The sequence below is a fragment of the Podarcis muralis genome, chromosome 14 (assembly GCF_964188315.1).
Source record: "Podarcis muralis chromosome 14, rPodMur119.hap1.1, whole genome shotgun sequence".
Taxonomy (NCBI): Eukaryota; Metazoa; Chordata; class Lepidosauria; order Squamata; family Lacertidae; genus Podarcis; species Podarcis muralis.
Genome location: NC_135668.1, coordinates 50,885,950 through 50,900,566, shown reverse-complemented (window position 1 = coordinate 50,900,566; position 14,617 = coordinate 50,885,950). Strand labels below are relative to the sequence as shown.

The following is a 14,617-nucleotide window of genomic DNA, read 5'->3' as shown; positions in this document are numbered from 1 at the left end:
GGCTCGTTTTACATTCTTAGGGCAGTACACCCCCCCTCCCTTCTGCTTTAGCCTCACAGTGACCTTGTGAAGTAGGTTAGGTTGAGAGAGAGTGAATCGCCTAAGGTCGCCCAGTGTGTTTAATAGCTAAGGCAGCAATCCTAATTTAACTTAATTTGATAGTAAGTTAATTTAATAGCACTGAATAGACTGAATCATTCAATAAGACTGAATTTAATAGGACATATTTCTGAGTGGAGGGACGCTGGTGGCGCTGTGGGTTAAACCACAGAGCCTAGGGACTTGCCGATCAGAAGGTCGGTGGTTCAAATCCCCGCGATGGGATGAGCTCCTGTTGCTCGGTCCCCGCTCCTGCCAACCTAGCAGTTCAAAAGCATGAAGTGCAAGTAGATAAATAGGTACCGCTCAGGCAGGAAGGTAAACGGCATTTCCGTGCGCTGCTTTGCCAGAAGCGGCTTAGTCATGCTGGCCACATGACCTGGAAGCCGTACGCCGGCTCCCACTGCCAATAAAGCGAGATGAGCGCTGCAACCCCAGAGTCGGCCACGACTAGACCTAATGGTCAGGGGTCCCTTTACCTTTACCTTACTTCTGAGTGGACATGGATAGGATTGTGCTGTTAGTAGCTTTCTGCAGTTCTGGTCCAACACTCTTTCTTTCTCAGCTGAGGTAGCACAGTTGAGTAGAGCATGGTACTGATAATGCCAGTGTCCCAGGTCCAATCCCTGCATGGGGCAGCTGCATATTCCTGCATTGCAGGTGGTTGGACTAGATGATCCTCAGATTCCCTTCCAGCTCTACAGTTCTATGATATCTATGCTTTCTTTTCGCAGGCTGCCCAGTGGAATGATATTGACTACATGGATGGCTATCGAGACTTCACCATCGACTCCCAGAAGTTTGGCACTCTCCCCCAGTTGGTGGAAGACCTTCACAAACATGGGCAGCGCTACGTGATGATTCTGGTAACCTCTCTGTGCTTTTCTCACTTCTTTCTTTCTCCAGCAATATAAATGTGCAATTCCAAGGTACGATTTAACTTTTTCAAGCAAAGTAAGTAACATCCTGTCGCTCTGGTGTAGCTTTCATCAAAGGCTGCTGCTATGCTGGGATGCTTTATTTAGAGCTTTGCATTTCCCAAATCCTGTGTGTTTTATTTATTTAGCCATGGCGGCAAAATGCAATCTAGAAGCGAGAATGGAAAAAGCGGTTCCATGTGGCATTAAATATAGCATTCTCTTCCCCCAAAAAACTTGCATTGTCCTTCATCCATGGACAAAATCCTGTTTGCTCAGAAGTACTTTTCAGCAAAGGTCCCTGTTCTCCCTACAAATGGCCTTTTACGGTATTTAGTGATGTGTGCTTTTCCCCCGCGCTATAGAGCTTTTCCACCTGACTGACATACAGTTGCAGGAACAATGGGGGGGGGGTGACATTATGGAAACAAGGAGGCAGTGGCCTGAAAATGTTGGGGAACCACTGCTCTAGCCCAGTAGAACATCTGAGTTTCCTGCCTTTCTTGAAGCAGGTAGCCAAAGATCCATTTGGTGCAAGAGGCTGGTTTCACTGCTGTGTGGATCCCTAGCCTGCTTGACCACCTTTTGCTTTCCCCCCAGGACCCAGGAATCAGCAGCACCCAACCTCCAGGCTCTTACTGGCCTTACGATGAAGGCTTGAAGCGTGGAATATTCATCAACAGCACCCAAGGAAAACCTCTGATAGGGAAGGTGAGAGCAAAGGAGCGGGGTGGCGTTTTGCCTCTTCAATTTACTGTTTTGAATTTTATTGTATTGTTATCTTCCTTAGTGTGTTGTACAAAGAGCTATTCTCAGTACAGGGTATTATCACTGGGGGTACTTTTATGGAACCCAAAGGCTGGTGGCAACTACTGGCCTAGATGGTAAACATGAATTTAAAAAATATATATGGGTAAGCCTGGTGGGCTGGATAAGGCGCTAACCTATTGCACCCCATGCAGAAAGTTGATTGGGTTCAACTCTTCCTGAATTTTATCCATCAGATTTGTGCTGTTGTCCCCCACCCCCTAGGTCTGGCCTGGCTTCACCGCTTTCCCCGACTTCTCTAACCTAAACACTCACCAGTGGTGGCTGGAAAACCTGGACAGATTCCACTCCCTCGTCCCCTTCGATGGCCTTTGGATTGTAAGTTCCTTCTTCAATCTTTTTCAGTTTCTAAACAGAAAAAAGTTGAGTGGGCACTGAAAAGGAGAGGTGATGAGTATTAGAATCATAGAACTGTACAGCTGGAAATCACCCAAAGGGTCATCTACTCTCTTTTTTCCAGTTTTTCAAATTTTATTTATACTTTTCAAGTTTATACATTTCACTAATTTTACAATCATTTTAACATTTCAAAACTTAACTTCCTTCCCCTTCTTTCTGTGGTTCCTTAAATTTATTTTTAATATCCTTTGCATATCCATATTTACTTAATTTGCTCATTTATTCATCTACTTTAAGTATATACGCTTATCAAGCTGCAGGTTAATACAACAATCCTGCCAATGATCTTATCTGCTTACAATTTATCTGCAAATATTCAATAAACCATTTCCATTCTTTTATTTTAAAAAGTTTGTTATCTTGATTTCTCATTCTTCCGGTAAGTTTCGCCATTTCTGCGTATTCCATAAGTTTTTGTATCCATTCTTCCTTTGCTGGGACTTCTTACTTCTTTCCATTTTGGGGCGAGTGACATTCTAGCTACTGTAGTAGCATACATGAATAAGTTTCTATGCAATTTAGGTCGTTCTGTCCCTATAAGCATTTATGTCCCACCTCTGTCTCCCAGGAGTTGGGAGTGTGGTACGTGGTTTCTGCCACTCCTCGTGGCATCTCCGCAACAACCGTGCGAGGTAGATTAGGTTGAGAGACAGAGACTGGTCCATGGCCACGCAGTGGGCTTTATAACTGAGTGGGGATTTGAACCCTGGTCTCCCAAGTCAAAGTCTGTCACTCTAATCACTCCTTGTGGGAATGTTCAGGGTGGCAGGAAAGGATATATTGTTTATTACTATCCTTCCTAACTTGCGCTAGCAAGTTCCTTTACTTAGCAGAGTTACATTCCCCTTTTTACATGCACAGCAGACATCTGGTTGCAGGCTTGTGTGAGCCTCTCACTATTATACAATTCAGTCTGTCTCAGATTGAATTGTATGTTCCTGGTAAGTTCCCTTGAATCCCTCCTAAAAGAATAAAGACACCACAATCTTGTTCAAAGTCAACAAAAGTTTACTCACATCAGTTCACAGCTGGATTCCTGAAGGCAGACTTAGTTACAAATATGTACATGCGGATCTACCCCATATGGGGGAATAATCTCAGTGCTTCTGCTAGCTGAGAGCTAGCAGAGCAGTCCTAGCTAAAAGCTGGTCAAACGAAGAAGGAAGTCAAAGAGGGAAGGGTGCTGCATAACTTGTCCTTTTGTTACATGGGCAGGTTAGGTCACACCCACTTATCACATACAAATGGAAGGATGCTCCAGCCAGAAGGAACAATAAGTTTCGACTGGCTGGACTAAACTTTCCCTCACATGTCTTCTCTAGTATTAAAAGGAATGTTGTACTTGACTGCCTCTCATGGATCACATCCCACGCTCCTCTGACCCAATGTGGGTGCTAAACATTAAAGCCCAGTGCCAGGGGTGCTGTTAAACAGCAGACCAGGCGCAAGGCTGGGGGAAGGACCATAGCTTATTGGCCGAGCACCTGCCTTGCAGGTAGAAGGTCGCAGGTCCAATCCCTTGGAGAGCCACTGCCCGTAGCACTAAGCTGGGTGAGCCAGTGGTCTGACTTGGTATAAGGCAGCTTCCTAGAGGCAGTGTGGCTTAGTGGTTAGAGTGTCCGACTAGAACCTGGGAGACCGGGGTTTGAATCCCCAGTTGGCCATGAAGCTCACAGGGTGACCTTGGGGGCCAGTTGCTGCCTCTTGGCCTAACCTACCTCGCATGGTTGTTATGCGGATTAAACGAGGAAGGGGGAGAGAACCGTGTGTGCCACATTGAGCTCCTTGGAGAAAAAAGTAGGATGGAAACACAATAAATACCTGAATAAATGCGCCCCTAAGTCGATCCTGGGAAATATAATTTCTCCCAAGAGACGTTTCAATAGTTCCCCCTTGGGCTTCTTGGATGTGGCACCAGAGGGAGGTGGTAAGAGACCTCTTTCTCTTCCCTGCTCCTGTTTCCTCCAAAATTAAGAGTGTCAGTAGCTGCAGCCGGCCGTGTGGGGCAGGAAAAAGGGGTTTGGAGGGCGGGTGAATGGGTGGGAAGGAAGGAAGGGGGGGGGAGAAAGAGCAGGGGGCAGGCAAGGAGGCTTATGGGGAGATGAGGGAGGGAGGCTTGTGGGTCAGAGCTGCTGCTGGTGGCCTCCAGTCCAAATTCAGATTAGCTCAAAAATAAGCCAAGTTATTTTTCACTTTTGCAGACGGGATGGGGAGTAGCATGGCTTATTTCTGAGTCAACCCTGTTTAAGGAGCTGGGGGTCACCCCTCACTGCTTCGCAACCTATGGTCAGGCCATAACCTTAGGGCTACATTCACATTGAACAAACACAGATATTTGTGCCTTAGAAACACGAAAAAATGTTGCGCTTCAAATGCTCGTGTTGGCTTCAGGGCAAGTCCCATGGTCTGCAACTGACCTGTGCTTGAGGAAATTTAAATTTCCGTGGGTAGTGTGTGAACTGGGACATTTTAATTGGCCCCAATCTCTTTGCTTTAGGACATGAATGAACCTTCGAACTTTGTGGATGGCTCCACCGCAGGCTGTTCCCAGGAAGAGCTGGATAAACCCCCATACGTGCCCGGTAAGAGAGGAGATGCTTTAGATCCTTCTGTACATGCCCATGATCCTACAATAGCCGCCTTGAGTGACTGCCTCTGTGTTTGTGCGCAATAGGAAGAGAGAGAGAGAGAGAGAGAGAGAGAGAGAGAGAGAGAGAGAGAGATGGTCTCCATGGGTCAACCACCCCAGACAGGAGCTCGTACCTGTTTGCCAAGCGCACACGATTTGTTGTACTACTTCTAACCAGCCGTTCTCTTTCTCCACCAGCCGTACTGGGAAATTCCCTTTCCGCCAAGACCATCTGTGCCTCCTCCAGGCAGAACGCATCGGTGCACTACAACCTCCACAACCTCTATGGGCTGATGGAAGCTAAGGCTACTGCTAGGTAAGTTCCCATCGCCTTGGTGGATGGGTTTGTCTGGGGCATGAGAGCATCAGTGACAAACAAGACATGTCCGGTTTCCGGGGCCAAAGTTAGCTGGCATCCCTTCCCGTGCTCTCAGCTTACAAGCAAACATTTTTGCTAGTCTCCTCTTTCTTTCCCCCCACTTTCAGCGCTCTAGTCAAGATCCGAGGGAAGCGGCCTTTTGTCATCTCCCGCTCCTCCTTCCCCAGCCAGGGCAGGTATTCGGGGCACTGGCTTGGCGACAACAGAAGCGAGTGGAAGGACATGGTTTGCTCCATCCCAGGTACGTGCAAGTGGTTTTCTTTTCCAGCTACAGACACGGCTCTCCAGAAAGACGCACAGAGAGCCTGGCTGTTGGATTAGGCCCATGGCCCATCTAGTCCAGCACCCTATTCTTGTGGGAATGTTGTGGATAGTAGGAGAGGATACGTTGATTAAACATTATCCTTCCTCACGCTAGTGAGCTGGTAGTAAAGCACATTCTCTGTATATCGCAGGAAGCTAGTTGGTAGATTCGTTTGAATCTCTTGAGTTAAGCAATCCGGTCTGGCTTGTCCAGATTGGATTGTTCCTGGTAAATTCCCCTTTATTCCCTTTTAAAAAAATAAAGACACAACAGCCTTCTCTTTAAAATATTAAGAAGTTTACTTATTCAGTTCACAGTATGATCCTGGAGGCAGCCTTTGGCTTGTAGTTACAGAAGATAGTAGTTACAGAGACAGAAGTGGAGCCTGGAGAGGAGGGGGTGTGGCCGCCAGGAGACAGAGATGAGGCAGGCTGCTGAAAAAGCCAGCGAGTCCCACCCTCCTGCTGCAACCAGCTCCCTCCCCCCCCCCCCCCCCCGGTCTCCCAGAACATGCAGAGAAATGAAAAGAGCAGAGGAAAGAATGTTTGCACGCTAACACAGTCTCAGATTGGTTGGGGGAAACCCTGGGGAGGAGGAGACTTAGGCAGCGGTGGGCAGGCAGGGACCTTCAGTCCTCACCACTGCCTCTTTGGGGCAAGACCTACCGGGAACAATTGCTGTGATTGCTAGGCCTGCACTGTTTGGGTTTCTTTGAATAAAGGGCTAACTTCACTATCACTGGGTGTTTTTTATGGCTCCTTCCAGACCTGTTTAACCGTGCACCTTCAACTGGGCCTGGAAAAAGACTGGAAGCAGTGACGTTGTTTTAAAACAGGCATAGTGTCCATAGGCAGGTGGCTGCATTCTGTACCAGTAGGGGGTTTCAGACTGTCTCCAAGGCAAGCCCCATAAAAATGCATTGTGGTGATCTAATCTGAAATTCAGCCAGCTGTTAATGTCAGTAATCGCCTGGCCGCTATTGACTCCTTTCCCCTCTGCCTGAATCCTCAGGGGTGCTCAGCTTCAGCCTCTTTGGGATCCCGTTGGTCGGGGCAGACATCTGCGGCTTCTCGGGCTCCACTTCGGAGGAGCTTTGCACTCGCTGGATGCAGTTGGGAGCCTTCTACCCCTTTGCACGAAACCACAACACCCAGGATGTGAAGGTGAAGCTGCTGGGGGCAGGACGGGGACTCACATTAAGTGTTTCTCAAACTTTCATATAGCTACTGCATTCCCACCCTGCACACCCTTTGAGTTAAAGCTTTTTGCTTCTCTTGTTTTCGTTCATAAAAATTTTTCAAAACCAGAACTGGAGGCACACTTTGCTAACATGCAGCACGATTTGTTTTCGGGTAAGACAGTAAGGGCTGCCTGTCTTCCTCAGAGTGCTCCACTGGCACTCTGCATGAGTCTCTGATCTGAGTCTGCTTCCCCAATTGGGAAGCCATGAGCTCATGCAGAGATGCAACAGGGAGCCTCCTTTGAGTGCCGGTAACCAAATCACCCAGTTTGCTTTATGCTGTTGACATTATTTTGCCCCTTCTTTCTAAAAGTTTGGTTGCACCTGATGCAGAACACAATTTTCTGAATTGATCCTTAGATAGGACGCAGAGCAGGGCAAAGAAGGCTCTGAATTTAGCTTCCCATCATTGTTGGGTTTGTTTTCTTTATTTGATTTCTTCCCTACCCTTCACCATAAGATCCCAGGGCAGGTTGCAACAATGTAAACATACAGTATTTATTTTATTTTATTTTATTTTTATAAGATATTTATTAGATTTTTTCAAAGAATACACATAGAATTATAAACTAAAAAAAGAATTACAAACAAAAAATTACAGTATTGGGGGAAAAAAGATAGAGATTACAGAAAAACTAAGAAAAAATACAGATAAAAAATACATACACAAACCCAGAAAAACAAAAAAAGAGAAATTTTTTTAAAAAAAACCAATCCAGTTTTTAAGGCTTGTAAATTCATTTACTTATTTTCTTGACTTCCTCCCACCTCCCCTTTTTGTATTCCCATTTATATAATTGGTTCAGCAAATCCTAACCTTCTTTCATTTATCTTAACTTTTTATCATAACCTATTATAACAATATATTTTCATCCATTATCAATCCATGTTTACATATTCTTATTACTCTTATTTACCAACGCCACTTATTTCCAATCCAACATCATTTTAACATTCGTTAATTTTACAGTATTTCTGCAGATAGTCTTTGAATTTCTTCCAATCTTCTTCCATAAACATACAGTATTTAATTCATTTTTTTAAAAAAGTTCAAGCTTCTGCACAATCTGGACTATTTTTGTTTTTTTTTGTTTTTTTGCATTTATAACCACCCCACCCCCCGAATTTTCTCCAAGGAGCTCAAAGTGGTCACCTAGTTCTCCCAATCCTCATTCAATCCCCACAACAACCTTGTGAGGTAGGCTAGGATAGAAGGCAGTGACCAGCCTCCCAGTGAGTTTCATGGCTGAGTGGAGATTGGAACCCTGGTCTCCCGGGTCCTAGGCAAGGACTCTAACCCCTACGCCACACTGCCTCCTTTGCCCTGGTCTTCTGCATGCCACCGTTTAAGCCCATTTGCCTATTGTTGTTTTCCACCCTTCTCTTCAGGCCCAGGATCCCTCCGCGTTCAGCCCTGCCACACGAACTGCCATGAAGACAGCACTAGAGGTCCGCTATGCCCTCTTGCCGTACCTCTACTCCCTCTTCCACCGGGCTCACCTGCAAGGGGACACCGTGGCCCGGCCTCTCTTCTTCGAGTAAGGAATTGTGCCCATTTCCAGGGGGCTTGCAAGCGGGCATGGTTCAGGGCTAAGAGAACGGCGCAGCTCTCTCCCTTGCCTTGCCAAAGCCCTCTTCCCGGGGGGTGGGGTGGGGGTATCCACAGGAAGTTCAAGGTCCCTAACAGAATAAGGAACCAATTAAGCCAGAGGCAGGGGAACTTTCAACCTGGGGCACCCAAGCCACATTCACGCCACACAGCTAAAGCTCTGTGCTACTGCTTTAAAAAGCAATGGCTCCTCCCACAAAGAGTTCTGGGAGTTGTAGTTTGCTAAGGGTGCTGTGAGTTGTTAGGAGCCCGTGTTCCCTTCTCAGAACCTCCATTCCCATTGTGGTTTGACACTCCATTAGTCTTCCCAGGAAACTCTGGGAATTGCAGCTCTTGGAGGTGCCATCATTGCATGTCTTTAGGCACCAGGCGAAAACATTCCTCTTTACCTGGGCTGATGGCTATTAAATAATCTATGGCCTGTGAAAATGTGGGACAGGGACTGTTATTATGATTATGTTATTATTAGGCTATCAGTATGCATTTTATTCATTTTTTAGGCTGTCTGTCGGTATGCTTTTCTTTTAAAGTTTGTATTGTTGATGTTCTGTAATATGTAATGTGTAATGTGTAATGTGGTGGGTTAGGCAATGTGATGGTGACTGGCTCCAAGGTCACCCAGGGAGCTTCATGGATGCGTAGGGATTCGAACCCTGCTCTCCCAGACGCTAGTCCAACCATTACGCAGCCATTACGCTTAACGGGAAGCTATAGCTTTTTTAAGGGGTCTCGTGGTGCTTTTAATGTGTGGTGTGATTGTGGCCTTGATTGACGGCATTTGTGGCGGCTTGTTCTCCCTCCTAGGTTCCCGAAGGATGTGGCCACTTACTCCATTGACAGGCAGTTCCTCTGGGGGCGGGGCCTGCTGCTGACTCCGGTGCTGGAGCCTGGCGTGAATTCGGTGATCGGCTACTTTCCCCGAGGCTTGTGGTACGACTACTACACGGTAAGAGCGTGCAGCCCGTCAGACCAGCTGTGATGGTCTCATAATTTCTCTGCTTGGGTCGTCTTTGTTACCCCAGGAGAGGAAACTGGGATATATTCCTCTGCTGGGGCTCACAGCATTAACACCCCAGAAGATCTTGCCTTCCCTTTACTTATTTATTCAATAAAAAGTATATACCTCTTGATCGTAGGGGGAATGCCTCAATGCGGTTTACAAAAAAGATAAAATGATAAAATTATCGCTAAAAAAATTGCAACCATAATTTAAAACATACAGATAGTTAGAACCACAGCAGAATAAAGTAAACCAAACTTGGGTCACCAGCTGTTTTTGGACTACAGTTCCCATCATCCCTGACCACTTGTCCTGCTAGCTAAGGGTGATGGGAGTTGTAGTCCAAAAACAGCTGGAGACCCAAGTTTGGGAAACCCAGGACTAAAGCAATTCAAAACCTATACAAACTTTCTAAGCATCTGGGTAGGTTTGTCTGAATAAGAACGTACATTTAGTGGGGGCTGAAATAAATGCAGTGAAGGCACCTGCCTGATCTAAATAGGCAGGGAGTTCCAAAGGGCCCCTTAGGTTTCCAGGGAAGCCCCAAATTTAGTTTTGGGGTCCGGCACAGAGCAAGACATGCCTCTAGCTTCCAGCACCAGCCCAACACCCACCCACACACCCCTCCTATACATAGTCCCTTTCGGTTTGTTCTCTTCTCTAGGATGATTTGGCATCCAGCCAGGTGAGGTGGTAAAAGGCCCCAGCCATTTGTCTCTATGGCAACAGAGCAACCCCTTTGGATGTGTTAAATCGCAGTATTCAACTGGCCAGCCAAAATCTTTCACTTAAGAAAGGAACTGTTACAACTTGTTCAGTAGCCTTTTCTAAGCAGGCCTGGAAGGAACCCAGACTGACTCCCCCCTCCTCCCCAATTTAGAACAATATAATTACAGACACAAAGACCACCAGCAGTTAATTCTTTTTTTTTTTAAGTGCATCACTGTTCAGCCAATCTTAATAAATGTGCCTATGGATTTATTTCTTTTTGAAAGCAGCAGGGATGAGGCCATTTCTTTCTCTCCCCCCCCCCCCCCCCGGGAAGGGAATTCCAAAGGTGTGGAGCCACCACTGAGAGAGCCCTGTCCCTCGCTCCCGCCAGCCTAACAACTCTCGCTGGTGGGCCAACTGGCCGGGTCTCGGATGCTGATCTCTAAATGCAGGGCAAGGCTCATGGAAGTGTAGCATCTCCTCCAGATTAGGTGGCGTCTAACTTTTTAGGGCTCTGAAGGCCAAAACCAGCAACCCAAAACAGGCAGCCGTGTGTCTCATAGAGCCCTGACCCAACGTGGCATCCTCCAGATCAGGGGTCAGCAAACTTTTTCAGCAGGGGGCCCGGTCCACTGTCCCTCAGACCTTGTGGGGGGCCGGACTATATTTTGAAAAGGAAAAAAAAATGAACAAATTCCTATGCCCCACAAATAACCCAGAGATGCAATTTTAAATAAAAGGACACATTCTACTCATGTAAAAACATGCTGATTCCCAGACTGTCCGCAGACTGGATTTAGAAGTCAATTGGGCTGGATCCGGACCCCAGGCCTTAGTTTGCCTACCCATGCTCCAGATGTTTGGGGCTGCTGGGAGGCTGGCAGAGGCTGCTGTAATCTGACTGCTTGGCATGAACTTGATAGCTCAACCTCTCGCTGCCCCCTGCAGGGCTCTTCAGTGAACAGCAGCGGGGAGAACCTGAAGATTGCTGCACCTCTGGACCACATCAACGTGCATGTGCGGGAAGGGACCATCCTGCCAACCCAGGTGAGGCCTGATAGTTTTCATCCTCTTCCACCTGCCACCATGTGACTTTTCTTTAAAAAGGGGGTGGGTGGGTAACCCTTGGACCTCCAGATATTGCGGGACTGCAAGTCCCATAATCCCCTATCCCCTGTCCCTGCTGGCTGGTGCTAACGGGAGTTGAGGTCTAACGGCACCTGTGTGGTCACATACTGCCCACTGTGGTGCTATAGGATAACCTATAGGCTTTGTTGTGGTTTACCTTTCGAACAAGCCAATGCCAAACCACAATTGCTGGAGCTCATTGTTTAACCACAGCAAAGATGAACTGCAGGCCTAGCTCTGGACGGCACAGCAAACTGTGGTTAACTGCTGAATTTGCCTTCCCGGCCACATGGGAGCGGGAGAGGGAAGCGAGGGAGGGGGCTTGGAGACCAGAGGAACTCAGTTCTGTTTGTGCATATTATGCTGTTTGTGCATAATATTCACAGTTCCACTCTGTGCATATTATGTACAGAGCAATACATGCCTCTAGCTTCCAGCATCAGCCCAACGCACACATACACACACCCCTCATATACACAGTCTCTTTTAGTTTGTTCTCCATCCTAGGATGATGTGTCATCCTGCCAGGTGAGATGACAAAAAGGCCCAGCCATTTGTCTCTATGGCAGCAGAGCAACCTCTTCGGATACGTTAAATCGCAGTACTTAACTGCCAGCCAAAACCTTTCCCTTAAGAAAGGAACTGTTACAACTTGTTCAGTAGCCTTTTCTAAGCAGGCCTGGAAGGAACCCAGGGTATGATCCAGACTGACACCCCTGCCCCCATTTAGAATAATATAATTATAGACACAAAGACCGGTTTAGTGTGATGTGCAGTGAAAGAAGGCCTTGCATACCTTGCATGCCACTGTATAAATGTTGTTATCAAATAGGCATTGGACATGGTTGTTGTGAATTTATGAACTGAAGCCGTATCCACACCATACGTTTAAAGTGCTCTGGCGCCATTTCAGACAGTCATGGTTTCCCCCAAAGAATTCTGGGAACTGTAGCTTTTTTTAAAGGTTGTTGAGTGTTGTTAGGTGGCCCCTATTCCCCTCTCAGAAAGGGGCAGCCTGCCCCACTTGCTCAGACGAAGGCAAATATGCAGGCAAGCAGAGCACCTCCTCGGGCTCCCTCTGCCAAGGCTGAGGCTGGGCTGTGAAGTAGGCAGGAGATCCTTCGCCCGAGCAAGCAGGCCGCTTCCTTCCCTTCCTCCTGGTCGCTCCTACCTCCCTTCCTCCACATCCCAGCCCCTTTTTCAGCCTTTCTCGGTGTTACTTCAGACATTGTGATATATCACAATGTTGAAAACCAGACATCGCCCAGCCCTAATCGGGGCTGCTTTCAGTGAATCTGGATTTCACACGCTGATCTCTTTCCCTCTCAGAAACTCGGAGGCAGCACATCGGTGGGCAGTGGGAACGCTCTTCACCTGATTGCAGCCCTGTCGCAGAACGCCAATGCCTGGGGAGACCTTTACTGGGACGACGGCGAGAGCCTGGACACGTTCGCCAAGGGCGACTATTCTTACTTAGTGTTCAACGTCACACAGGTAAGAAGAGCCTCTTTGCCCTGCTGTGGTGTGACCAGCAAGTTAGCTACAGTGGTACCTCTGGTTACAAACTTAATTCGTTCTGGAGCTCCATTCTTAACCTGAAACCGTTCTTAACCGAAGGTACCACTTTAGCTAATGGGGCCTTCCGCCGCCGCCACACAATTTCTGTTCTCATCCTGGGGCAAAGTTCTTAACCCAAGGTACTACTTCCGGGTTAGCGGAGTCTGTAACCCGAAGTGTTTGTAACCCGAGGTACCACTGTATTTATTCACTTAGAACCTTTTTACCCTGCTCTTCAGCAAAAGGAAGGCTCCCAGAGCGGCTTGCATGCAATAAATTAAAACAAGACAGTCCCTTCCCACAGGTCTACGATCTAAAAAAGCATGGCACACAAGGGGAAAGTGACAAGGAAGATGAGGGTTTAAACATGGACCACCAGTTTTTAAACCATTGCTCGATAGGCAGGAGGCGCCTGATGGAGCTGGGCTTTTGGCAAAGGAGATGGAATGAGCCCCGCTTCTCATCTCTGTCCCTGAGGCAGCCTGGGGGAAGGTGATGCTTCACGGCAGTAGTTCTCACAAATTGTGGCATACCACATTGATGTGGCAGGAGAGAGGGTGCCAAGTGTGGCAGGAAGATTCAAGGACAATCAACGAAAAATTTAAACATCTCACTGTAGTATCAATTCTTATTTTTGCAGAATATAGATAGATATCTTTTCAAAATGAGAGCAAGAGCAACGAGTGATACTGCAAACAATCCTAATTGTGTTTTCCAATATATTTCTTCTCACTAAAAAGATGTGGCACAATTTTTTATTCTGAAAGTGTGGTCCAGAGAAAAAAGTTTGCAAATGACTGCCTTGGGGTGAGGAGCTGGCCTGCCCCAGCAGAACCAGTAGAGCGAGCCTTGCTTCCCATCTCTCTCTTCCGCTGATGTCAACCAACCTTGAGAAGATCTCTTCCTGTGGCCTCGTCAGATGGGAATCACTTCTTCTCTTCCTTTAGCGACAGCCCCAGAGGATCTGGACACAGAGGATCTGCACACAGACTAATCTTTCCGAAGCAGGGTGGCATGAATGAATCGATCCTATATTAGCAGTGGGGAAGAGAAGAGAGGAGTTGAGTGTGTTTGCTGAAGCAGGGAGGCAGCTGTGACCAGGGAGTTCCCGCTTTTTTCTCTTTTCCTTCCAGAACACATTCACTTCCACCGTCCTGCATTCCAACGCGGGAGCCACGTACGTCACAGTGGATGCGCTGAGTGTCTACGGGGTCCGAGAAGAGCCAAAGACAGTCACTGTCAATGGCAAGGAGAGGCCGTTTACCTACCTGACAAACCAGGTAACCGACAGGCAGCTTGGATGTGCAGCCAGTGGGTGCTAGAGGCAGGGTCTTGTCTGTGTTGGCACCTAGAATCTGGCATGCCCTCCCAAGAGAGGCCCATCACTGCTTGTTTTTCACTGGGCAACTCTATGATTCTACTGCCTTTGTTTTCTAACTTGGTCACTGTACTGTTTTTAGCTTTATTCTAATTTTAAAAAACCAAAAAAGCACACCACCTTTTTATTTGCAGTTCTGATATACTAAGAGCAAACTCAGTTCTCCAGGGATAAATCCTTACACAGCCAAAACAAGAACATCCACCCTCAAGGGGGAGGTATCAGCAGGGTTTGGGGAACTCCAAAGTTTGCAGAAGTAGAATATAGAGTATTTGGGGTGGGACGACCCAAGTGGAGAAGGGGAGAAAACTGGCCCATGAAGACTGAGCATGTTTGTTTGTTAGTTTTACATTTATACCCCAACTTCCCTTCCAGAGAACTCATACATACCGGTAGTTTTCTTCCTTATTCGACTCTCACAACAACCCTGAGGGGCAGG

The 14,617-nt window shown here is 47.2% G+C and overlaps 1 protein-coding gene across 4 annotated transcripts in view; it reads left to right on the top strand.

Moving 5' to 3' along the window:
• The window catches only part of LOC114583983 (lysosomal alpha-glucosidase-like), a 38,332-nt gene that overhangs the window by 19,634 nt on the left and 4,081 nt on the right, over positions 1-14,617 (top strand). For all 4 annotated transcript variants that reach the window (XM_028705384.2, XM_028705383.2, XM_028705385.2 and 1 more), the window contains exons 8-19: positions 834-965; positions 1,617-1,727; positions 2,049-2,162; positions 4,741-4,825; positions 5,071-5,188; positions 5,359-5,492; positions 6,567-6,718; positions 8,185-8,333; positions 9,209-9,350; positions 11,064-11,162; positions 12,573-12,737; positions 13,934-14,080. In XM_028705384.2, the coding sequence (XP_028561217.2) occupies positions 834-965; positions 1,617-1,727; positions 2,049-2,162; positions 4,741-4,825; positions 5,071-5,188; positions 5,359-5,492; positions 6,567-6,718; positions 8,185-8,333; positions 9,209-9,350; positions 11,064-11,162; positions 12,573-12,737; positions 13,934-14,080 (1,548 nt within the window). The remainder of the gene's footprint in view (positions 1-833; positions 966-1,616; positions 1,728-2,048; positions 2,163-4,740; positions 4,826-5,070; positions 5,189-5,358; positions 5,493-6,566; positions 6,719-8,184; positions 8,334-9,208; positions 9,351-11,063; positions 11,163-12,572; positions 12,738-13,933; positions 14,081-14,617) is intronic.